Source organism: Astatotilapia calliptera, chromosome 5, assembly GCF_900246225.1.
Source record: "Astatotilapia calliptera chromosome 5, fAstCal1.2, whole genome shotgun sequence".
NCBI lineage: Eukaryota > Metazoa > Chordata > Actinopteri > Cichliformes > Cichlidae > Astatotilapia > Astatotilapia calliptera.
In genome coordinates, this window is record NC_039306.1 from 31,707,537 (window position 1) to 31,732,875 (window position 25,339).

The 25,339-nt window shown below is 40.4% G+C and overlaps 1 protein-coding gene across 1 annotated transcript in view; it reads right to left on the reverse strand.

Annotated features, from left to right (window-relative positions):
- Positions 1-411: 411 nt before the first annotated feature.
- Positions 412-25,339, reverse strand: part of LOC113022950 (contactin-3-like) — a 67,341-nt gene continuing 42,413 nt past the window's right edge. Inside the window, exons 12-23 of the mRNA XM_026168919.1 lie at positions 23,765-23,892; positions 21,929-22,104; positions 19,266-19,383; positions 18,276-18,434; positions 17,998-18,147; positions 9,394-9,464; positions 8,775-9,006; positions 8,235-8,344; positions 6,880-7,066; positions 5,267-5,379; positions 5,001-5,166; positions 412-4,486 (exon numbers count right to left, since the gene is read on the reverse strand). Of these exons, the coding sequence (XP_026024704.1) occupies positions 4,242-4,486; positions 5,001-5,166; positions 5,267-5,379; positions 6,880-7,066; positions 8,235-8,344; positions 8,775-9,006; positions 9,394-9,464; positions 17,998-18,147; positions 18,276-18,434; positions 19,266-19,383; positions 21,929-22,104; positions 23,765-23,892 (1,855 nt within the window). The 3' untranslated portion in view covers positions 412-4,241. The remainder of the gene's footprint in view (positions 4,487-5,000; positions 5,167-5,266; positions 5,380-6,879; positions 7,067-8,234; positions 8,345-8,774; positions 9,007-9,393; positions 9,465-17,997; positions 18,148-18,275; positions 18,435-19,265; positions 19,384-21,928; positions 22,105-23,764; positions 23,893-25,339) is intronic.

Consider the following 25,339-nt stretch of genomic DNA (forward strand, 5'->3'; position numbering starts at 1 on the left):
GTTGTGCAAAATTCCACATTGCACATAGTGACAACTGCAACTGCATAATTTGCCCTGAGATTCAGAAACTAAGCAATATCCCAGCTGGAATAAACACATCCCGGCTCCATGCAGGTTTTATTGGTGTTAGTCAGTTTGTGGTAATTCTGTTAAAACTTAATTTAGCTGAGAACAATTTAAACAACAATAATAACACTCAGGAATAGCTCAGCTAATAACATAGACCTTTTAGTTGTTATTGTACTTTGTTGTAGCAAATTCTCATACAAATATGCAATCAATCAAATTACCAAACATTCACTAGCACTTTAGGGCTCGGGGGCCCCCTGGGGTCCTTGTTTTGGATTCCAAATTAAAGAAAGCTCCTTGTATGTTAGTAACTGGCTAAAAGCAAGAGAAAACACCAGCAGCTGGAATAAACATTTTTATTAACTTATAGTTTTAGAAAAAAACTCAACACAAATTCACAAACAATGATTAACATGCACAATTTTAGTATACAAGACAGTACAGTTACTTTTCAATATGAAAATGCCATTCTACATGTCAGTATCTCACAGAGATCAATGATTAATACACCAGTATTAAGGTCAGAGAACACACTATAGAAAAGCAGTAAGGTTGTCTTTGATGGCCATATTTAAAAAAGAAATATATGCAAGCTATATACACTGGACCTGGTGCACTTCTAGCAACAACCACATAAAACCAAACTGACTGAAATGACTGAATGGATATAAATAGATACGTTGTTGCTCTGTGTTCAATACATTTCAGCCACTCCAATAATCCCTTTATTTCTTCAGATTGTACTTTGTAGTATTTTTTATAGCACAAGGTCAGAAACAATACTTTAATTTTCTTATGTGAACATGAGCAGACGTTACACATTAGGCTCAACTACGTCTATGTAAATAAAAGGCAGTTTGAGAAACTGCCACATAATTACGTACTGTAAATTAATAACCTTTTAGCCTGCAATCTGGCGATGAGGTTACCTTATTTGGATATTAATGGAAATATTAACACCACTCAGAAACACGCAAGCTGCTTTGAGGCCCGGTCACACCAGAAAACTGCACACCAAATTCATAAAACAGGCATCACAGCTTGACTGGCCAGTTTGTGAATTACTGGACATACTGTGGAGTTAGGACCACGCTCGAGCTAGGGCTCTTAAATCCTTCTGCTTTCTGTCTACTGGGTTATTTATTCCACGCTGTTATCTTGTTCCGAGGATTCACTCAGTGAAGACTTACCAAATGGTAGAAAAGGTTTGGCACTAGATTGGCTCCAGAGGGAGACATATATGATTAAAGACTTGCCTGACAATCAAAGCAGACTAGTGAAGAGCTATGAAAAAAAAGGTCAGCACCTCAAAAGTAAAAATCATGTGATATACATGTAAAGTTTATGCAGCAAAATGCATAATATGCAAAAACACGAAATGTGCAAAGGAAAATGCCACGACTCTCACTTTCTTCTTGTACGTGAACTATAATTTCAGATACTTTGGTCCAACTCATTTTCATAGGAGAATATTTTAAATTTTACTTTAGTACATAGCTGCAAACTGTCCATCATATTTAAGTATTGGAATACAGATAGATGTATCTGTATACTGTACAGCACTTATAGATTAAACAGTATAGATTAAACAGGCATGTGCACCCACCTTGCCTTGGTGGGTGCACATGCCTGCTGAATCCATTTATGCTTTAAATCAGATAAAATCACAAACGTATTTAGCTGGCTCATCCAATTTAGCTCCAACCCGGGGAAAAAAATAGCTAGCTAGATTGCAAACTGCCAGGTCATTAGTACTGTCATAATGGGACATTAAGGACACACAGTTTATGCAAGAGAGAGGATTCGCACCACTGAAGCTCACAGAAACAGATCTTTTGTTGAGCAGGATACACTTAAACATACTGCAGTTAAATAAAAGTTGATAGTGCAGCAGAGTAAATTAGCCAGGCTAGCTCCCCCTATTTGGATTCTTATGCTGTAAGCAATGTCAGCGCCACCAAAAATTCACCCGTGTTTAACTCAGGGCAAGAAAAGTGACTGCACTGATCAAAGCAAGCCTGAACTGCTCTGGAACTGAAATTTCACCGTTTTAAATGCTGGTGTGACCGGGCCTTTCTGCTCTTGGAAAGAAAGATACAGTAGTACTGCTGCTGGAGCACGACAGGGTTTGTTTTGATGTGCAACTCAAAAGAATAAACCAGCTAATCAATTTCAGGTCACTGCTCCAATTCAAAGTCACAATCTACAAGTACACTACAAGCGGAGCAAATACAGTGATTTCTAGTCAAACCAAAAACACAACAACAACAGAAAATAAAAAGAATGTCTTTGAAGTCTTCCGATAGGGAGAAAAGTAGTGGAGGACATCTGAAACATCACTGACTGTAACACAACAAGTGTAATAAGAACACGGCCATCAGTCAATCAAGCAGCTGAATTGTGACAGCTGTAATAATGGGGCAGGAAAATCAATATCCCATTGACTGGTCTGCAGCAGTCTAATCAACAAGCGCGGCGCTTTATGAAACCAGTCAAGGAGCGGATAGGACAGCCTGATTATGTCGGACTTTTTTTACGAGGCCGCTGGGGTCCGCACACCTGCTCAGACATTTAAGTGAGGACATCCAGTCACCTTGCATCAATTCCTTGTGCTTTCATTCGACTTTGAGGTGGGGACTTTAGGGAGGGAGGGGGAGTAAAGAGTGCAAAATGCAGACGATGACAGTCTCTAGCTAATAACCGTACGCAGCCCCGTGTTCGGCAAAGGCACAGTAATGTGTAGCAGTTGGGTTGACTGTATCCTTCCACGTGAACATTGTCAGGACCCCAGCAATCACACCTCTGCTTTTACTTGGGTGGCTTTTGACAGACTCATCCACATGATAAAAAGGCGTGAAAAGTAGCTCCCTCAGCAGAGCAGCAATGTTCCTTTGTTAATGTTCAGCTTGGTATGTGTCCAACTGACAGCGATGAGGTGGGGGTAAAATGACAGCCATGCCTTTTGCTCCATTTCCAGTCAGGGCTCTTTCACCACGGTATTCGCATCAATTATTCTGATACCTTAATAGCCCATAAATTATGCTACGGATGGAGTCATACATTTATTATACCACAGACCATAAATACTGAGACCAGAATTTCCGTCATATATCTCAATCCATTGCGGCTTTCCTAAAGCTTCCAATCCCCTTTTGTCGTAGGTGCTCCGGTGTGTCAATGAAAATTTAATCAACATACCATTTCCGATAATGGGTTCTTCTACATGCCGAGGTTCCTATCCTTTCTAACTAATTTCTGCAGAAAAGAAAAGCAAACAATACCTCTGCTGCAACACGAATCTCTCTTCTAAGCTCGCTCTCTGAAGAGGAAAGAAAGAGGAAAAAAAAATTAATATACCTCTACCGAAGGCACTGTTATCCCAAAGTCCACTGTGCACCGGGCCAGCTGGTCATCTGGGGTGTAGATGGTACATGTTCTCGATACGATGAACTGATCTAGTATACAGGTCGTCTAAATGTAGAGGAGGAACAGTACACATGGGATCTGCTCGACATTGAAATACCAAACGTTTCTATTCTCTGGAATCTGGGCTTTTTTTTTCTGCTAGGCTGAAAATGTGGATAGGTATTTATTATTTAGAGGAGCATGAAACACAGCAAAATGCCACGATCTATCAGAGTACTGGGAGGGGGAACTTAGCTCAGGAGCCTATGGCTCTTGAACAGTCTTAAGTTTATTTGAGTGCACAGGTTAAGTGGGATTTGGACACAGTTGATCAGTTGGCTATTCATCTTTCACACATTTGACAAAACCTTGTAGAACTTTAAGCCTGCAATGGATGTTTTTGTTCGAAAAGGCTGCACAAATACTGGATAAGTGTGGTTTTAATGACTTGTGAGATGATCAAGTATGGATGCAATCTATCGTTATATTATATCAATTTGCTGAGACAATAACTTATTTTTTTCTTATAGGGTAAAACAAGCAGCCTCTGTTACCTACTTTGGTATGGACTATATATGTAAAGTCGGTTTTAAGGCATTAGTATCTCCAAAGATACTAAGATAAGTCATGTAGACATCAGAACTTCTAAAATGAAACCTAAAGCACGGTGGCACTTATGACACTGGAAAAAATACCAAAAGATTTCATGCACGCAAATCATCACATCTCTATCTGATGGTCCTTTAAGAAGAAGTGGCACGGTCTCTTTAAGAGTTTGGCGCAGTCCGGTCTTTTCCAGCCTTCCCCAGTCCAGCCGCTGAAACCCGGGCCTTGTGCCAGTCCAGTGGAGGGTTAACATAGGACAGGCTGACTGAAGGGATGGAGGGGGAGAGAGGGAGAGCACTCCATCGGCTGTGATTAAAGATCACCAGATGGAGCAGAGCAACGATGAGGACTGCAGAGTGACACAGCGGGCTGAGGTGACTCGCGCCCGAGCCCCGCGCTCCCATACCTGCAACCAAAAACCCACAGAGCAGCTCGTTAAGAACCAGAACTACCTCTCAACTCAAAGGAAGAAAACCCGCACTCTGCTGTGCTATCCTCTAAATTTCTGACAAGTCATCGTAAATCAAAAACCGAGCGTGACACTTTCCTATATCTACATTATTAGTGCCTTTCAACAGGAGAGGCTATCTAAGTATCCCGAGAAGATAAAATTGGTATCATATCAAAAGAGGAGAGCGCCAAATCGAGCTGCCTCACAATTTTGCACAGCAGCGGGATGGGAGCACAGAACTGCTTTATATGCTGCTGCGCTGAGCAGCCAGTCAACAAGGAATAATAACCCAATGGCAGAGATGGATGACACCGTGCACGCATTTCTAAAAAGGTCGCTTTTCTCGCACTGTCTATTACACCTGGTTGGAAAAGGATGCAATGAAGAAAAATTTAATGCTCTCTCTAAATTATGAATTCACCTGTAAGATTTATCAGTGGTTAAAAAAAGGAAAAAACAAGAAACTCACTTAATTTATGGATGTGGATAGGCTCACTTCCCACACCTTCGCCGCCCTCGCTCACGGCTTTGATCTGGATGAGATAGTTGTCGTTGGCTGAGAGGCTGAGCTCAGCAGTGGTTCGGTTGGTCAACACAGTAAGGATGTCATTGTAGCGATGTCTCTTCAGCATCACCTGAGGCAAGGGGGAGTGACTCCGGAAAATGAGCTAATGCAAACACCAACATTATTGTTTCTGGAGATAAATCACAGCTTTGCAAAATAGTGGGACTTACCAAATACCCAGTGACCTTTGACTCTGTCTCCATGGCTACTACAGGGTTCCAGTGCAGTGTAAGTGTGGAGCCAATCATGTTCCATTGTATGTTGAGCGGAGGCCGATCTGGAGCTACAAAAGAAATCAGAAGTAAGTATACAGAGGATATGCTGGTTGCCTTTTTTTTAAAAGCATCTTTCTGGAGAAACATTCAAATTCTTGGTTTTTGTTGAATTTCCAACAAAGTCAATAAACTGCACTGTAGACAACACTTAGTGATAATATGAGAAAACTGTTGGTGTCCCAAAACTAATGCTAGTGGAAGGCCAGACTGTACCTATCTCAGAGGCAGTGAGTCATTGAGCTGGAGTCAGGTTAGCCCTAACAAAGGAGAAAATGTTGTTGGAAACTCCTACTGGCAAGCTCTACCTCATCCTGACTGTTCATCCCGTTTTATTTTATCTTTTTCTTTTTTCTTTTTTTTTCTCAGACACTCTGGGGATTCCTCACATGAGACACAAGGACCGTGTCACAAACTTAACAGAGATTTCGCTGGGTTTAAGTTTAATGCCATTATTTCAAATATTTCTTGGTGCTCAACAGCTTAGCTAGCTGGCTAATAACCCGAGCCATGCAGTAGCAGGACCCTGAGAGAAGTGAGCGTTGTCATAATGTGATATGGCACAGTCGTATCAGGGGCCCAAAGATAAAGTAAAAAGAATATTGGACACACTGCACTTCTTTTACTGACATAAATGTTCCTTATATATTACATTTATCTTTATATTTGAACTGACTTTTCAATTGACTATGAATCGCTGACTCGGGATCCAAGTTTGAATACCACGAGTTAGTTTCATATCCATGGTAGTGGCTAACAATCCTCTCGACTTGCTTGAGGGTAAAAAGAATAAAACAAAATTGCCCAACCCATCAGAAAGTGATTCTTAAAGGAAATCTGCTTGATTTTTTCAAATTTGATGTCCTAATGCAAACTGGAAAACTACTCTTTTGTATACTGCTCATCTGATGAGGAGAATACAAATTTCTTTTCTGTTATTTTTATCCCCATGTTATCGATATTTGTGTACTGAATAGAGTTTTTCCTGCTCTTTCCATTCTGAGATTTCCAAAATACATTCACATATTTTTATATATATTGTTATAATGCCAGTTCATCTCAGAGGAGCTTATTTATAATAGAAGAGAACCCCAAAGATCAGACAAAGATCTCCTATAAGCAAGCTCTTGGCGAGAGTGGGGACTCCCTACTGTCCACAAGCAGAGACCACCAGCAGAGCCAAGCTCAGAGGGGGACAGCTTTTGGCTATGACCAGTTTCAGAGGTGTAAGGAAAAAACATAAGAGCATACAAAGATAGGAAAAAATAAGCACAAATGTGGTCTAAACCTGCAGGGGCTGTTTAAACAGATTTGCCAAACTAAAGACGACTTCCTGGATTTGTTGCAGGCGTGACGCAGTTAGGGCTACTTCTGTTTGGAAAAAGGAACAGCCTGAGCACTAACAGTAAAGCTGAACAAATGCAACACCCAGCATGGTGAGGACAGTCCAATGCCAAACTGAAGGTTACCATGTAAAGATACTTTCAATGTGCGTCTGGGGATGGACTCACGTGGTTTCTTTGTGGTGCTGTTGATGGGCACGGACTGTGGCCCAGGGCCAGCCGTATTGAAAGCAGCCACAGACAGGTAGTACGCCGTATTTGCTTTCAGCCCTGTGATATTAACCAGCGTGTAGTTTCCAGATAAGCGCACTTTGCCAATAGTGTCAGGCTTGGTGTCATCTTCCCAGTACATGACCTGGTAGGAGAAGAAGGGTAAAAAAAATGTCAGGCTCCCAGGTGCAAAGATTCAAGTGGTGCATTTCATTGCATTATTAAAATTCATAATCCATCGTGAAATCTGAAATGCTGTTTGTATTACAGAAAGGGAGGGGGAGGAGGTGGTGAATAATACATTTTTCACTAGTTGAGTCTCAGCCGCCCTACTTATATACAGAGGGCACTAGAGAGCCATATGATCACTGACCCAGGATCAAAAATTCTGCCTTAAGTCTTTCTAAGTCTAAGGAAAGTGGATCTTAAAGAAAAGAGGTTATGGATAAATCTTGAGAATATTGTTTTTAAAAGAATACTTTAGTTTAGCAAAGCATCAGGTCTGTAAAACTAGATGCTGAGCTAACTTTCCCTCAGGCTTTTAGCCAACACTTAGAGGTGCAGGTGACGCGATATTTGATAAAGCAAACTTGCCGCTTGCTGTGGGTCATCTTTAATGACCCTCATTTAATTGAAATGTGAAGCCTGTCCTACGGGATACCCCTGTTTTTCAATTGCCCATAAATTGTTGTATTTCCAATTTGTTTAATAAAGATCAGAAATCAAATCTTTTCAGCAGGATTATTAAATCTGAACGTCGACTGAATTTACAAGCCCAACAACATCTCCTTAAAAGCTGAGTGCCTCACACGTGTAGTCCTTGCTTTCCATACTGTTGGTGGCCTATTGAGATTCAGCAGCCCAAATCCACTTCAGAACCACATTTGGAGAATTGAGCTCTGTTCTGAAAGCACAATGTGGCCAGCACTATGGCAACTGCAGAGCTTTGTGCAAGGGGCCAGAGGTGACAGATACTGAAAGAGCACAGGAGGAGGGAGACTAAAAACAGCAAAGCCTTCTTTGCATTCTTGAAGCGATGAGGGATTTTTATTTTCCTCTCATGGGTTCAGTGTTGGGGTGCCAAAGTATTGCGATCACTTTGTGATGGTAACGCATTAAACAAAATCTCTTCTGAGATATATGCAAAGATACCGGAGAATATCATAAGCTAAAGAGAGAGACTCATTTAAAAAAAAAAAACAAATAATGGATAAGACGGATAAACAAGGCACCGGGAAAGACCCACTTATCATGTTATTTGAAAGGGAAATAAAAAAAGAGAGAAAAGAATATGATTTTGTAGCAGTTCGTACCTCATATCCAAGCACTCTTTCAGGGATGGTGGGAAGAGCTTCCCAGCTCACTTCAATTTGTGCTGCAGACACACTTCTAGCCCTAACCCTCTTAGGAGCCACACTGGGGACTGCAGAAATAGAGCAGAAATGTGGTAAGAATCCCACAGACTCATCCAACACCATCACACACACTAATAGCAATAAGAGGTAAGGCACAATATAGACCTGTAGTTTCACTGAAAAGCTATTTCCCCCGCTCTCTTTTAATGGGATCTGTGACTGACATAAGGGAAGACTATCTGCCCGGCAAATTCAATTAACAGGATACCTCCCTGACAGTGCGGTGTGGTAAGAGTCTGCTAGGATTTCCTGTAATCTACCAGCACGATAACTAATATCAAGTTGGCATTCCCAGCTTGAGAGTGGAAGGAAATAACAGCACTGGAAAAAAAGCAGCTCATTTCATGATTACTATTCAAGGTCATGGTTATAAGGAGGGAGATTATAGCTTATTTAAGCGTCACTCTCTGCCGCCAGGCTGAGAAGTCTGTACCCTACCTTCCTCTGCCGAGTACACGACGGCGATCGAGCTGAAGGGCCCCTCGCCTCGGTTGTTGTATGCCCCCACTTTGACGTCAAAAGGCGAGAAGGGTGGGATGGTGTCATTTCGGAAGACGTAACGCGCCGCGGGTGTGGAGATAACCGCTCGCGTCCACGTGACCGTGCCCACAGGCCTGAAGGCGATGATGTAGCCGAAGCCCTCTCCGTTCTGCAGTTCCTCGGGCACAGGCTGGGAGCAAAACACAAAACTATAGTGATATTAAAACGCATACAGACAAAAAAACAGACAGGCCCGTCTCTGCACTGTGCCTCGACTAAGGGATATTGTGAACAGACACAGCCCCTTTCTCAGCTGCCACCACCTAGAAGCCTCCACAAATGCCTTTTACCTTATCTTTTCTTTTCATATGTGATTGTGGCTAAAGAGCACAGTTCTTTCTAAAGAAAGTGTCCCCATCCCTGCTTTTGGAGGAATAAATGGCACTTGGGGGCTGAGCCAGATGAATGGTGTCTCCTTCTAATGGGGGTCATAAAATTGCTCCTTTCAATTCTGCACAATTAAGCAAAACCATTACCCGGCAATGGAGAGAACAGTAAAATGTGACAGATGACTTACCTCCCATGTTATCACTAATTCAGACTTTGTGCCGCCTCCACCTCCAACATCAGTGGGAGCTGTATCGGGAACTGAGAGGTAAAGCCCAAAGGGGAGCAATTAGAACACAGTTTACAAAGCTCAACGACAAGCCTCGACTTGTAACCTTATGACGAGTATGCCAGCTGCAGATACTTCGCCTTCCATTTTACACCCCACAAATCCCCCACTTTGTGCAAACACAAGCATTGCAGAGAATAGTGACTTACAGACTTTGCCCAAATGTCAGCGTGCATACACCACAAGCCAAGATTTGTAATATTTTGCAAATGACATTTGACTCAACCCACTCCTTTTCAATTCCCACTAGGCTGTTTGTGCACTGCAGCGTGCTGGAAAAAACGACAGTGTAGGTGGAGGAGCACTCAAGCACGTCCTCATAGTATCCTTTCGTAAGTGGAGCCCTGATTTAGTAAGCAGCGTTTGTGTTTGAAGCCCAGGAGTGGTTGAATGCTTGGAATTGAGATTCCTTTTTTTTCCTACCCAGACTTGATATCCTTCTTTTTTTTGCCATACCTACAACTTTAACTACAATAAAACAATCATTATATATAAACAAAGTTATATGAAAAATATAACTGAAAAATATAAAATGTTATGATTTAGAAAATATTTGAGAGTTTCTGTAACACTTTAAGGCTTTGCATGCTGCTCTACTGAAGCAGAAGATGCATGTTTTAAGCTACGTACGCCAGGTCTGCAAAGGGGCTAAAAAGGGGCTATTTTCAAGAGACGGGGCAACATAGGATAGAGTAAAATGACAGGCTCATCAAAGAAGCCTTAAAATTGTTAAAGCGTACCCGTTATGCTTATTTGATGCTCTATATTCTTTGACTCTACTAGAGTAGCTTTCCATGATTCCCAGTTCAGACTAGTCCTCCGTTCTTGGTGCCTCAGTTCATCCTCTGTCTGAAATAAGCTGTTTTAGTTCCTTCTACAAAGTGAACTTCTAAAGCGAGTGATTTAGCCTACACTGTAAAACCCAATAAGTTAATTTTACTCAAAACTTTTGGTGAAACTGATTACATAAAATATTTTAAGTAACTAAAACTTAAAAATAAAAGTTAAATAAACACACTTTATTTACTAGCGTTAGATAAATATTTTTAAGTACCATTGATAAATGTTTTTATGTTATATCCACATTTTTGGTTTAGTACTCTCTACTTGATATTTTGAGTTTCAAGTACAAATCTAGCTCAAGTAACTTTAAGGAATTAATTTTTAGTTTCAAAATGTTAACCATTTTAAGCTAATACAACTCAAAATTTTTAAATACAAATGCTTGTAATATCCAAATCTACTGTGTTTTGAATTTGATATAAAAAAAAAAAGTGCCCAAAATAATTACACTTGTAAAAACATAAGACAGAAAATATAAATTCAAGTTACAAATTTATTGAGTTACTTTGACACATAGCCTTTCTAACAAAAAGCCCAAAGACATAAATCCACCACATTTTATAGGGAATAATGTCAGAAATTTTGGCACAAGGTTACAATATTAGAAATAAAGAATTTCACAACATGTTTTAAGACTATTCAAATTTGATTAACACATGAGTATGGCCTTTTTTGTCACGGATTGCCGGGGCAAGCCGTGTGGAATGTAGGAAGGACCCAAAAGGCAGCAGCTCTGGTGCAGGTGAGTGTTTATTAACAGGGGTGGGTAAGTACAAACAGCGGTGGCGACAAAACATGAAACTGGAAACCTAAACTGGGTAAACTAATAAGACAAACCAGAACGAGGATGCAGGGAGGTCCGGAGAAATACATATGGGAAGACGCAGGGAGACCAAGGGGAAACAACACAGATGAACCAGCAATTACTAAGACAGAAAATACAACTTAAATACACTCAGAGAACACAGGGAGATTACACACAGGTGGGAAACACAGCTGGGAGTGATTAACATAACGAGACTAGGGAGGCAAACTGAAAACACTCACATAAGACGCAGACCTTCACAATAAAACAGGAACACACGGGCAGAACAGAGTAAACACTAAACAAAGGAAGAACAGAACCAAAATCGAAGAGAAAACACAAAATGCTGGGTCAAAAGGACCCAGGATCATGACATTTTTATTAAAAAACAAACAAAAGGAAAATAAAATCCTTCATTATTAGGTGGGAAAACCGAATGAAAGTAATAGTATAGTATAGTGCAGCTAATACACTGAAATATAATTGGTAACCTTTTTAATATGCCAATACTGCAGTTATGCAAAATGCACATTTGTAGAGTGCAATCACAGTCTCAACAACAAAGCAATAAAACTTTAAATAGAAAAATACTTCTTTAGAGACATAAACAAAGTGTTATAAACCTCCTTAGCGCCTTATGTCAGTTATGAGTAGTTCAGGAGGAACGTTCCTTAAGTCAAGATCCCACCTAAAAGCCAGAAATGTAGTGAGATTGTCCTTCATTTTCTCTATAGATTTACAGTTATCTGACTAAAAACACAATCAAAATCAACTAAAACACAAGTGATGATGGGGGAAAAAAATTAATAAATAAAATAAAATCACCCCTTTTACTTTGGATGTGGCTTTTAGATAATGAAGTATGAAACAGAGTCTGCAAAGATTTCTTTATTCTATTCTCTCTTTTTATAAAAAACTTATCCAGACTTGGAAACATGATAAACTGAATTACTTGCTTTAACAGGCACTTGAGGGCTGTGTAGGAATCCTGGACATTATTCTGCTGCCAAAAGATCATTTTTAAGACTCAGCACTTTGGGCTTCAACTTCCCACCCTCCAGACCCATCAAAACTTTCTGAATAAAGTCAAAAATGTTGGCCAAACATTTTGGGTAGCTTAGGTGCAGGATGTCGGTCAGTCCAAATATTACTAGAAATGCATCAGCCAGGGTGGTGAAAACAATGATCATGTTACCCTCGACCAAAACTGCAGTCTTCTCAGGGCAGAAGAATGTTGCATCGCTGGAATTGGCTCTGATCAGGAGGAGTCCAAGTGGCACTTCACTAATATCTGGTCTATCAGAATGCATCATCTACAGAAAACAAAATTACTACATGTTAGTGCATTCCTATTTCTCTTAGTTTCATCTATACAAGTCACATTTCTGGATTATTACTAGCTCAGAAATCAATTGTTTGAACAACAAAAAAGCCACAACACACCAAAGATTTGAGAAAACAAACTGACAAAAATAGTACTTTTAGTAAAGCAAAGTCATACCTCTTCGTAGCAATAACAACAGAAAGTCAATAGGAGTTATATATTTTTTTCATTTGTACAGTGATGTATGGTTGGGCTAGGAACATTATGGAAGGTCTACACACATTAAAAACATGTAGTGTTTCCATTATGTGACATGGACACTGTTGTAGACAGATCCAAGCATGGAGATGCTTCTCAAACTCTCAAAGTGTCATAATGTTTTGAGAAATCTAAACAAGGATGCTACTAAGATATTGTTCACAACTTTGTCCAAAACTTACATCCCATGTTTTGATGAAGGTAGAGGTGTCTTCGTACAAATAGGCAGAGAGGGCATGAAGCACACCAGCACTTTGGGCATGGATATCAGCTTGTTCCTACATCACAAGAAAATTTTTATTTAAAATTATTGGCTAACCTAGTCAAGAATGGTAATTAAAATTGAAAAATTGATCAAATTAATTAAAGCTCAAAAAACAAGACAAAAACCCACTAACCTGGAGATTATAGCTTCTGAAGAGCTGAGACAGGACATCAGACACGTTCCCTGTGCAAACAGCTTTCTTTCTGAATAAGCTCTGGAGCCGGGGAGCATGTTGGTCCAACAGCATAAAAGTGGTTCTTCAGGTGGACGTTTGTAATCCTGTGGAATTCTGCACAGATCTGAACACACAGGATACATTTGTGTTTACAAGTTTCAATTAGTCTATAAATCTTTGCAAAATACATCAAAATCCTTACACTCCAAAGGCATAATTTGTTCAGACAGGCCAGATAACAGGAGTTGATATAAAATACATCTTGTTAGATCCATCTATATACATTCTTACCTGGGACTGGGATTTCAGAGTAGGCCAGCAATCCAGGATCTGACCTACTGGTAGGTCATCATTGATGATCTCTTTGCATTGCAAGGCCAAAGTTGTGTGCATCAGCTTTGTAATCAGGATTCTTTTCACTTTTCTCGACTTCATCTACAATCTGTAGTCTTAGCTGGTCAAGGTAAACAGCATCTTCACCCCTGAAAATTTACTTCTGCCCTGGCATGGACATAACAGTAAAACACAGAAGACAAGACAGACTACACAGAGAACAGAAAAGACACACAACCAAGGAGACACAGATGAAACATAACTAGCCCAGAACTCAACTAAACCTTAACTAATAATAACAACAATACAAGAACTTCACCTCATTTCAATATAACATAAAGCAAAAATACAAAATAAACTCAAAATGCTGGGTCACAGACCCAGCCCCTGACAGAAAAAAAACAAACTAAGTCTTTCACTAATGAACACTGGGCATCAGAATAAAATAAAACGAAAAAATAACTGTTTGGTAAATATATTATTGATGGATTCACCCTTAAGCTAACCTAAAATAGACCAGGCACAACAATTTTACAGTTCAGAAGATTCTACGTTTTAATATGTACAACTCCAGAGAACTAAACGTAAGTTTCAAGTTCCACCAGTTAGCAAATGGGCTAGCCAATATCAATATCCACGTATGCGCCAAGTGTGAAGCAGCGCAGCAGTGCATATTGATTCAACAATTTAACCACAAGGCAGTTTATAATCTGCAAATCCAGAAATGCCTTCTAAAGACTTCTTTTAAAATAGTAAGAGATTAGAAAAGTTATTAACACATTATTAGTCCCAGCCTCTGCTCGGACTAATGTATTATACTAAATATGAGCTTATTAGCATAATTCATGCAAAACACTTTGGGGCCAAGCCGACATGGATAAAACGACGCATGCATGTAATTCTTAAATGCCTGCTAGAGTTGTACATTTATGACGATAAAAACCCATATTACAACGGAGAACTATAGTTTCAGAAAAAATAAAACTTACCACAAAAGCGCTCCTGAAGATGCTGCAAAGGCGGTAAATGCAGCTAGCCAAGTGCAGAGCGTTAGCTGTTCCAGTTCAAAAGTCCGTAACATACCATAGCATGCCCTCCTTTATCCAGCGTCAAAGGCAATGCCGCAAAAAACCCTTGACAAATGTTTTTATTTCTGTTCGGATATTAACGTTCCACAAGTTTATTTCGGAGTAATGAGCGGGCATTCGCACTCGAAGCGAGGAATCCAAGATGGTTGCCAGCACTTCATAAAGAAACAGGTGGCGCACGTAGGTACGTACGTAGGCACGTAAGTGACGTCAGTGTTAAAACTCAAATTATTTGAGGGCAATGCCAGAAACTAATCAATATATTCAAGTACTGATAACTTGAAAAAACAAACTTGTTCAATCTACTCAAAAAAATAAAGGTGTATGAACTTATAACAGGTTTTTAAGTAGTTGGAACTCATTTCATTTATCAAACTATTACTATTCGGTCTTACAGTGTATAAATGCTTCATTTTTAGTAAAGTGACAGAGCAAGAGTGTGAAGGATCCGTTTCCAGTTGACACAAAATCTAAGGTCCATAGCCAGATAGTTCTTCTCTATTCTGACCAGGGGCAAACACACAGGACAAGGTCAGACTTTACTCCAATCAGTAGCAAAAATGCAAAATAATATTTAGAAAAAGTATAAACCTTACAGTTTACCCCATAATAACGAAGTGATAATGTGCTTGAAATTCTTGCAATTTTTTTTAAAATAAAAGCCCAAACTATAACATGTACATAAGTATTCACAGCCTTTAACACATAAAACTGAGCTCAAGAATTGTCTGCAGACCTCCAAGACAGGACTGCACTGAGGCACAGAAACAGTTCTGCAGCACTTTAGGTCCCAATGAGCACAGTGGTCTCCATCATCTGTAAACAGAAAAAGTTTTGAACTAACAGGAGTCTTCCCTGAGTTATCAGGGAGAATGGCCTCAGTCAGGGAGATGACCAAGAACCTGATAAAGTTCCAGCGTTGTACTGTGGAGAGAAGAGAAGCTTCCAGAAGGCCACCTATTTCTGCAGCATTCCACCGATCAGGCCTGTATGGTAGAGTTGCCAGATAGAAGCAACTCCTCGGCAAAGGGCACATCACAGCCTGCCTGGAGTTTGCCAAAAAGCACCTGAAGGACAAAATCCTCTGGTCTGATGAAATGAAGATTGAACTGCTGGTCTGAATGTCAAGCCTCCATGTCTGGGGAAACCAGGGACTGCTCATCACCAGGCCAATGCCAACCCTACAGTGAAGCATGGTGGTGGCAGCATTACTGTGGTCATGTTTTTTTATTATGGGGTATTTTGTGTGGATTTAACCAGTGTTGGAATAAGGCGATAACACAACAAAATGTGGAACCACTATAAATACTTGTAAATCGCAAACCTTATGTTCATTTTTACTTGTGTATCTCTCTAAATTTCAAAACATTTCAAATGGAAACACCATGGAGTTTCTTGGTTTTTCAAGCTACTTCATTATTTACACCCTGCTAGTACTGGTTTGGAACCCTTTCTGCCTTCAGAACTGCCTTAAGTCTTTGCCTTAATTCATTTGTCAGAGATTTTGGTTCATGTTGACACGATAGCATCACATAGTTGCTCCGGATTTGCTGGCAGCACATTCATGAATGTGAATCTCCTGTTTCACCACATCCCAAAGTATTGGATTGAGATCTGATGACATTTGAGTACTGTGAACTTCCTGTCATGTTCAAGAAATCAGTTTGAGGTAAACAAGGACATGGTCAACAAAAAAACTGATGCTGAAACGATGCTCAGTTGTTACTAGATCAGGATCTGCCAGAACAACTGTCCCACACCCTATTTTACCAACATCGCCTACACCATTGATGCAAGGAGGGCTGGCTGTTATTTACACCAAACTGACCATACCACTGGAATGCTGCAGCTGAAACTCGGACTCCTCAGACCAGGTAACGCGTTTCCAAACTCCTGTCCAGTTTGGTGGGCCGACAAATTTACAGACGAGCGAATACTATTGGTAGTATTACCTATTTGCTTATCTGTTGGTATCATCATTCGCAATAAATTCCCACAAATGAAAATGTAAAAAGTAAAGAAGAGGGGGGTTGAAACACAGTTCATTCTTACTACATACTTTGTCCACTAGAGGGCATTCTGCAACGTCCCTGTTGGCAACACAGCTTTGAAGTGCCACAAAAACATTAACCAGCTGATCCGAGCACTGCAGGGTAATGAGTAAATATATGACTAACCATAACCAATTAGAGCAGGGCGATATGACCAAAAATATTTATCACGATATACATTTGAAAATTTGCGATAACGATATAACTGACGATATAATTGATACTAGACAAAATACTTTAAAACTCCACAACTTTATTAGTGCAAAAAAAAAAAACATCAATGTATTTTCACTTAAACAAGCAGCTGTTTTTTATGTGCATTAAAGTTATATAAAAATGTAACAGTGCAAATGCAAATTCCTTGCTGACAGTTTAACCAAAAGTGTTTAAGTGTGCCGTATTTTCCAAAAAACACGGTAATAACAACGGCCCGCTAGCATGCTCTACCAAAAATAGTGCTTTGTTGTGTATCTGACGGACGAAAGCTAAACCAGTTCCACACCACTGAAGTTGCAGCATTTTTACAAACCAATTCTGGCACATCCGTTTCATTCAACGATCCGCTTTCACCCTTCTCATTCTCCGTCACCGACATGCTTTTTCCGCCATGTCTGTATGAAAACAAAGGCACTGCGCATATTCTATCGCGATATTTCATTTTCTTATCGTTGCCCAACCTTAACGGTATGATATGACCCAGCCCTATAACCAATGCTGGTGAAATCTGTTATATATCGAATATATTGGAATATCAGATTTTTTAAATGACCAAATATCGGTATTGATATCCTAAAAAAAAACAAAACCCTATATTGGTTGGGATCTACTACAGATGGATGTGTGGGGAAACCCAGCAGATCAGCAGTTTCACCTTTCTTCTCCATCCTGATACTTGGGTTAATCTTCAGCAGGTAATCTTTACCATATCTAAAATGCTATAATGCACTGAGTTGCTACTATGTGATTGGGTGATTTGAAGTTTAATTATCAAGCAATTTATCGTTTCTACCTAATGAAGTATGTGGTATTCATTCCTGTGAAATCATCTGTAGCATAGCAGTCACTTTCTTGGACATATTAACTTTAGCTCACTATCACACCATTGCAAGTGTTTTTGTAAAAAAAAAAAAAGCGCTCCGCCGTCAAGCAAACTGGCAATAACATCAAAAACCGCCAACACAAATAAAATAAGCGTCACTTTTAGAATTGATTTTCCACAGTTCTGTGGTTGTGCTATAATCTCAACTCATTTTTTGCCAAGGAAGACATAGAGTCCCAGAAAGTGAACATTTTAAAGTAAAGCTGATCCATCGGTGCTTATATCTGTTAATGTGTGTAGCTTTAATTTTTTTGATGTACATACTTGCATCCTCCGTCCTGGTCTTGGCTGAGGCTGGGCTAGGCTCGCCAAGCCCTACAGCATTGCGTGCCACCACCCTGAACTCGTGCTCCACCCACGCATTCAGACCCACCACCGTGGCTGTCAGCATGTTACCATTGACCACCTCTGGCACTGCAAAGTGGAAATTCAGTTCTTTAATAGAAAAATAATTGAACGCTAAACAACTGGACTCCAACTGAATGATGAGCAAATAAATATCCAGGCAAAATAAATACTACAGAAGCCTCTTTTCAGCGTACCTGTGTCTACAGCCTGCCAGCCCACGGTAAAAGGAGTTCGAGCCTGGATGATGTAGCCGGTGATGGGGCTGCCGTTGTCCCTTCCGGGAGTCCAGGATAACTGTGCTGTACTGTCTGTGATTTCCTCCACTGATACCTTGTCCGGAGGACCTGGGGGACCTGCATCAATCAGGCAGTGACGAGGGTGAACCCAAGGTGAGCACCCATTTAAAAAAGCCTCCTCTCATCAAGCTCATAAAGACTTGTACACATTGTTACATATCAAGGCCATCACACTCGCTTTAATTAAGGGCTGCGCCCTTGGTGTGTACACGCTTTATGTGTGTGTATGTGTGCGAGTGTGGGATTCTTAAGTGATGAGTTCACCGGCTGTGGAAAGATAAAGTGAATGGGATCGTTTATTAGAAAAGGAAATAGGTGCTTCATGAGGAGGAGACATCAGTAAGTAGAAAAAGGAAAGAATAGAAAAGCGAGTGTTTGCGACTACAACATGCTCAGTCTTTACCATGTTATAGCCGTTTGCTTTGCTGCTCCATTATTCAAATGCTTTCCATGATATTTTGCTGGTGTGTAAATGAGCCAATTACAGTCATTTTCTGTGATAAACATTGCCTTCTCAAAGCACCTGGGACAGCTATTAGAGTTTGTTTAGGGCAGGAATACCAATGTAAATCACCAGAGATATGCTTGTACACGGAGCCAGATACACCAGGCACATATCAACAAAGCTACTTCAGCTACCTCAGAGCGAGCGTGTACACCATTACTGCATTTCAGTAACAAGTGCAGTATATATTGTAAACAGGAGCTGACGTTACAGACTGAGACAGACATTTTTGCTTCCCCATCGTGCATCTTTAGCGAGAGCCTCGGGGACGTTTCGCACCCTTCTGTCAAACTTTTTTTGCTTTGAATACTTTTACACACGCTCTGTGGTAGCCGTGCTACGGCGCTCACACAAAAGCAACCGAAATCTGGCCCTTCTCTTACCTTTGACGACCAAAATGGCAGAGGTGGACAGGTTTTCCACATCAGTGTCAATAACACAGACATATTTCCCACCGTGGTTCAGCTGGATGTTACGAATCATCAGATCCCCTGATATGCTCTGAAAGAGAGAAATAAGGTTAAGTAAGAGATGTAGCGTTAATTAATCTTCCAGCCTGTGGCTCTGGGATGCTTTTACATTTCATAACATCCAATACAATCACAGCGACTCCGGGCCGCTGATTTTTGCATCTTTCAAACACAAACAACTGACATGGCAGATGTACTCAGAGCAAATAACCCTATTGGCCGTCCTTCAGGCACTATCTAACCAACCGGCCTCCAAACCCCCTGTAAACAACTACCCGCTACACACAGGACACACAAAACAAACACAGTCGAGCTAATTGGCAAAGCAATCCTAATTATTCTCTAATTACACAAGCTCAAGCAAGATATGAGTCTAACTCCCAGTGTAAAGAGTAAATATTATTTTACATGGGCTGCATGCATGTGATGGCCGTGAGGAACATGCAGCGAAACACAGCAGCAAATGTTAATTTTCTTATCTGGAAAAGGGGAGTTACTGTGTGTGGCTACATAAAGCAGAATTACCTTAAAAATGAGGTTGTAATTCTGCATTTTTCTTTGTTTTCAAAAAGAATGAAAATCATTCTTTATTCCTAACATCTTCTAGTGCTTTCGACTACAAAGACACCTCTCCTAAAAACAGCTAGCAAGTACGGTGCATAGCTCATTTCTCTGTACTGACAGAATATGTTAGCGATCAGAATAGTTTTTTTTCCAGCATCCGTGAAAGTATTTGTTCATTTTAAAATTCATGTGGGAAAACGCGGCACAAAATTACTCATCAGTCGTACGCGGCGAATCTAAACTGTGCAGCTGATTTAGCTCTTCATAGCTCGCTTAAATATTCTTTCAGTGCATTCCAATTAGCCGAGCATTCATCACATCGCAATGAAACAACCTAACCTAAAAGCTATCATGCTACACTTCAGCATGTCTGCGTCATTCAATCATCTTGTAAAGCGAGATTATTAGAGCCCTCTTGCACAGCGTGACACGCACTTGCTACTGTACGGCATCAGATGGGTCTTTGGGGGGGATCAACTGATTGATTGTTTGGGGGTTTTCTGATGGGTGCTCAAAGGCAATAAGAAAAGTATTGAAAGTCAGCAGACTTAATACGCTTTATCCAGGCAACATTACTGCGCTCTCATTTGGACTGCCGATGGGAGTCGGGCCTTTTGAAAGTCACCTCTTGAAGTGGCCTGTCACAAAGCATGTCAGCCAGAGAAAAAGAGTGTGCTGCTTTAGAAACTAGTCACCTGGGGGAGAGCCAGGTAAGACTCACTGCAGTCACAGTAGATCTCATCACCTCCAAAGGCTAGTGATCATAGTTCCACTGTGCCGCGACTGGGCATGAACACCCATGGATCTTCACCTCTCTAAGGCAACTGACAAAGCAGAGCTGAGCCGAATGGCACTTCTATGCGCCCAAGGGATAAAGTGACTATCTTTCTTGCTCTTTTTTTCTCTTTTACCCTTCCTTTCATCTTCTCTCCTCTTCCCTGACAGTTTTGAAGCGCCATGCCTGATTCTCCTTCCAATGTCAGCCGCCACCTGGCCGACCCGAGAGCTTGCGATGCGTCGCGGGCTTCCTGCCTTGGCAGGAAGGAAGTGATGAGGCAGATTTGCTTTAATTATGTTAATTAATTCATCAGAAGCTGTTGAGCAGGGGGTTGGTAATCTCTCTGGACAGGGGAAACAGACTCTGTGAAAACTATCTCTCATTAAATGCCTATGCACAGTTCAATGTCATTAGTAATTGCCATTTGCTTTCATGAAGAAACGAGTGCGCTGTGTCCACAAAACCGTGAGCGTATTGAGATACGATGTCAACTATTACCACATGAATGGCAGTGATCAGACTCTAAAACCTCGGATGATAAGCGGCGGTATGTGAAGCAAAAAGAGTGTGCATAGCAATTTGAAACTGACAAGCTTTGAACAATTAACTTTGCCCTTCATCAAAAGGAACAAATATTCAACAAAAAAAATAATAAAAAGGCGTCACTTATCAATATTTCAAGGCATATGGATTTCAAATGAACATTTACTGGTGCCAGGCCTGCCCTTGGTGAATGCCAGCCAGCTCATTACTTAATTATTTCGGGACTCTAGATTCATAAATAGGTATGCAAATTCAATTACAGCGCAGGGAGATGATAAGAAAATGTTCTCCCTTGAGGTACAGGAATTAGAAGTTGAAGGGATGAAAAGTATAAAGACTTTATTAACGAGGGCCCTCTGTAAGACTAAAATGGCATTTCACTGATATATTTTTAGAGGTGTAACACATGGCAGCTCGCACAGGCAATTCAAAAGGTAAGGATCCCAATTACAGAGCTGATACCGCCATTCAGGTATCTGTAACTGATATCGCTACCTTTTTGAAATTCTGTCCACAACTGACCACAGAGAAACCTTCAAATCTTCGCCTAAATCTCTTCGTTTGAGTATTATTAGGGTTTATGAAGCCCTCAGCCGGGCTGTGGAGCATACCCTTGCGTGTTACACACTGTGTCCCAATTAATCCCAAAGTAGCCAGAAAGTATCTGAGTTTAATGCTCGACATGACTCACCCCACCCACTCTTTCAAAATGATCGCTGTCTCGCTGGAAGTCGATGAGCTGGCCGTTGAATGCCCACGAGAAAGAGACATCCAGAGCTGGATCGGAGGCAATCTGGCAGGGTAACACGATGCTCTCGCCAACAATAATCTCCATGTTAGTAGGCCTCATGGTGATTCTGGTGGGCTCTGGCCAGACAACAGATGACAGCACAAGCATGATAATATCTCTGCCACTGAAACCTCTAACACCACCATGACCCCTGCAACTGCCATTTCACTCCAATTCGCAGCTAAACCGAGCAACAGTCATTAAATTACCCATGAATGTGGCTTTTTTTCTGATTTTAATAAGCACTTATATTCCAAGCTTGTCCATTAGTAACATTTAATGACTTTGCGGGTTCACATTTTATCTCCCTAGATCAATTTGGACGAAAAAAAAAAAGTTGTTTGAAACAGGATTACTGAGATGGGAGCACATTCTTACTGGTGACTGTGGTGGATTGGGGGCCTCAGAATATGTTGACAAAAGGTCAGAGTAATTAAATTTCATGACATTAAATGGTTCAGCTGTCAGCGTATGAGAAGAATAGAAAGTAATGAGAAAAAAAAAGTTGCACACACAACAGATTAAAAATAGGGGACTACATGAACGTTTTATGTCATTGCACTCATAAATAATGACCTTTAACTAAATCAATGATAAGCATTTGTTGCTTACTTAACTGTTATTTTAGCTGCTATTTACCAGGCCCATTAATTTTACAATATCCTTGCTTGATAACACACGCAATAAGCTGAAAGAAACAAATACATAAAAATAAGGACAAGAAAAAGCTGACTTTTATTTTGGAAATACTTCAAGGAAAGTCTTATCAACTATACGCTATTTGAAGTTACTTTAACATAAACAATCAAATCAAATTTAGCATATAAGAGCAGAAAACTCGCCATAGTACAGGATAACATCAGCCCTGGATTCTGCCCTGCCTGGTTTTGTTGTGGTCTTACCAAACTCACTGATTCACCATTCAGTCCTTCTCTGAATAGAAATCTTGACAATGCCTGCTGCCTTAAAAATATTAATGAGTGCATATTTCATAGAATTTCAGTTAGAAGAGCTGAAAGACGAGACTGATCGTCACAACTTCTGCCAGCAGTTACAGGATTTTTTGGCTCAGCACTTCATGGCATGTGTTTGAGTACACGTGTGTGGCAAGATCATGACCCATCAAAATCCAACAGTTAAAGTTTTTAGCCATGTTCTTGGTCCAAACAAGTGTCCAGATGGTTGCTGTAACTCAATCTTTCCTAGCACAATGCTGCAATGCAGCATTGTTGTGGCTGGTAAAGGACAACTGTATTTGTCATCTAATTTTGGATGTTTGCAGCGATTTAAACATGGCCACCAGCATGCTCAATAACCACCATAATCATATTCAGCACTTGTTAAAGTGAAACAGCATGAGCTTTATTATTAGTGTACACACATATGACTGATAATAGCCTCTTATCTTATTTAACTCTCACCAAGAAAGCTTGTATTTCCTAAGGTTTCAGAGTTTGTCTTGTTCCTTTATTCCATTTAAAAACCGAGAGTTAATTTTCCGAGTTAAAATCTTTAACAGGAATGAATGAAATGCTGTTTTTTTACGGGGTTTTTTTGGTTTCTTTTCTTCTCTTTGAAATCAAGAACCCATTTTTTGCAAAAATTAGCACAAGCCTTGAGAGGCAAATCAAAGTTCTTGAATGGGAAGCGTGTCAGGTGTGATGACAAAGAAGGGATGGAGCAGACAGTGAAAAGGTTAATTAACTGAGAGCGATTCGACTTTTAGGCCAGACTTACCAGTGACAATCAGTCTTCCTGTTGTGCTTGCCGTCCCAAACCGATTCTTAGCGATACACGTGTAGCTAGCTGCATCCCGTTTGGTTACATTGGCAATCTTTAATGTTCCATCTGGAAGCAAAGCAATCCTGAGAAGAGAGCGGCTTTTTACTGTATTTGGTAAGATAGCGATTGTAAAGTAGGACTACAGTGTTCAGCTCTGTTTTGGATTTGTATATAGTAATGACGTTTCCATCTATCGCCATGTATATAATAAAATTCTCAAAGATTTGTCAAATAACTCAGATTTAAAGACTTTAAATCGATGAGGTCAGTGTGAAACCCCTATCATGCTGAAAGGTCACCGACTGGCTAGATATTAAAAAAATAACATGCAAAGCCCCCCACTTTAAACAGTTTTATTATATTATTTCCACTAGCTGGGTCATTAGAAATCTGTAGTTATTTAGAAGATGTCTATCTCCAAACATGTATAAATCAAGGCATGAGCTAAACATAAGCTTATATAGAAATCAGATGGTTGTAACAATTTTTCAACTGATGTGGTATTCAGTGAGAAAATGTGTGCAAAATTCATTTTCTAAACACTGCTCCAATTTACAGCGTGACTGCATATGTGAGTAAACATTTCCCTTCCAGTGTCTGCATACATCCAGTCTTGAAAGAGTACGTGGGCTTCACATATGCTAAATGTCAGTCAGCTTGGGAATTCTACCAATTTTCCGCCGCTATAGATGCAGCTTCCCATCTGGAGCCGACTAAAGAGGCTCTGTGCTGTTTTGACAAGACGCCTTGCTCGTATTGTTCTTTTTCAGACCTCCTCTTCAATAGGCAGCATGGGAGCGATTCAAACGGCATTTCTTTCCTGTACTGGGATGCCTGCGTTTGACTTTGTATTGAGTTTGTATTCAGTCTGTCTGTTGTGTGTGAGCGTGTGTTCCAAAGTCTTGATGTACGTACGATAACTTACAGGAGGTTTTAGAAACTATCTGAGCTTTTTGATTCTTTTGCCTATCGAGATGACAAAAAGCCTGAAACGTGACATGCTTTTGGAATTCTCTACCTTTAAATGCTTCTTTATTGTGAAACGTTCCGGTTTATCCAATAAAAAATCCAACAGAGAAGGGCACCAAACTAAATGAAGCACCACTTTATACCACTGAAAGCGACACTTGATGTTGGCTCATTGTCTTTGTGCCTGTGTTCTGAGTTATTTCTTGTCTATTGAGACTGCTCTCCGATCTGCATCAAAGCTTTCGTCTCTGCTGTTTGGTGATTGCATCAATCAAGCCCTTGTAACTCTTTGTCTGTCATGATAAAACAGATAATTACAGGTGCAGTAGCTTCATTCTTACTTTAGAGTTCCTTCCTCAGTTTACAAGATGAGCGGGAACTCCATTTACTACTCTTTTATCTTCTTAAATATTTAACACAGTGTTGATATGACCACCTAGCATCTTCAGTCTTCACACCGAGCTATTTGCACACAAGGGGGCACGCAGTATATGAGCTATCTGCAATTTTCCTGGTGGGTGCCCTCTCGTTCTTCTCATTAGCCTTTCCTTCTATGCATCT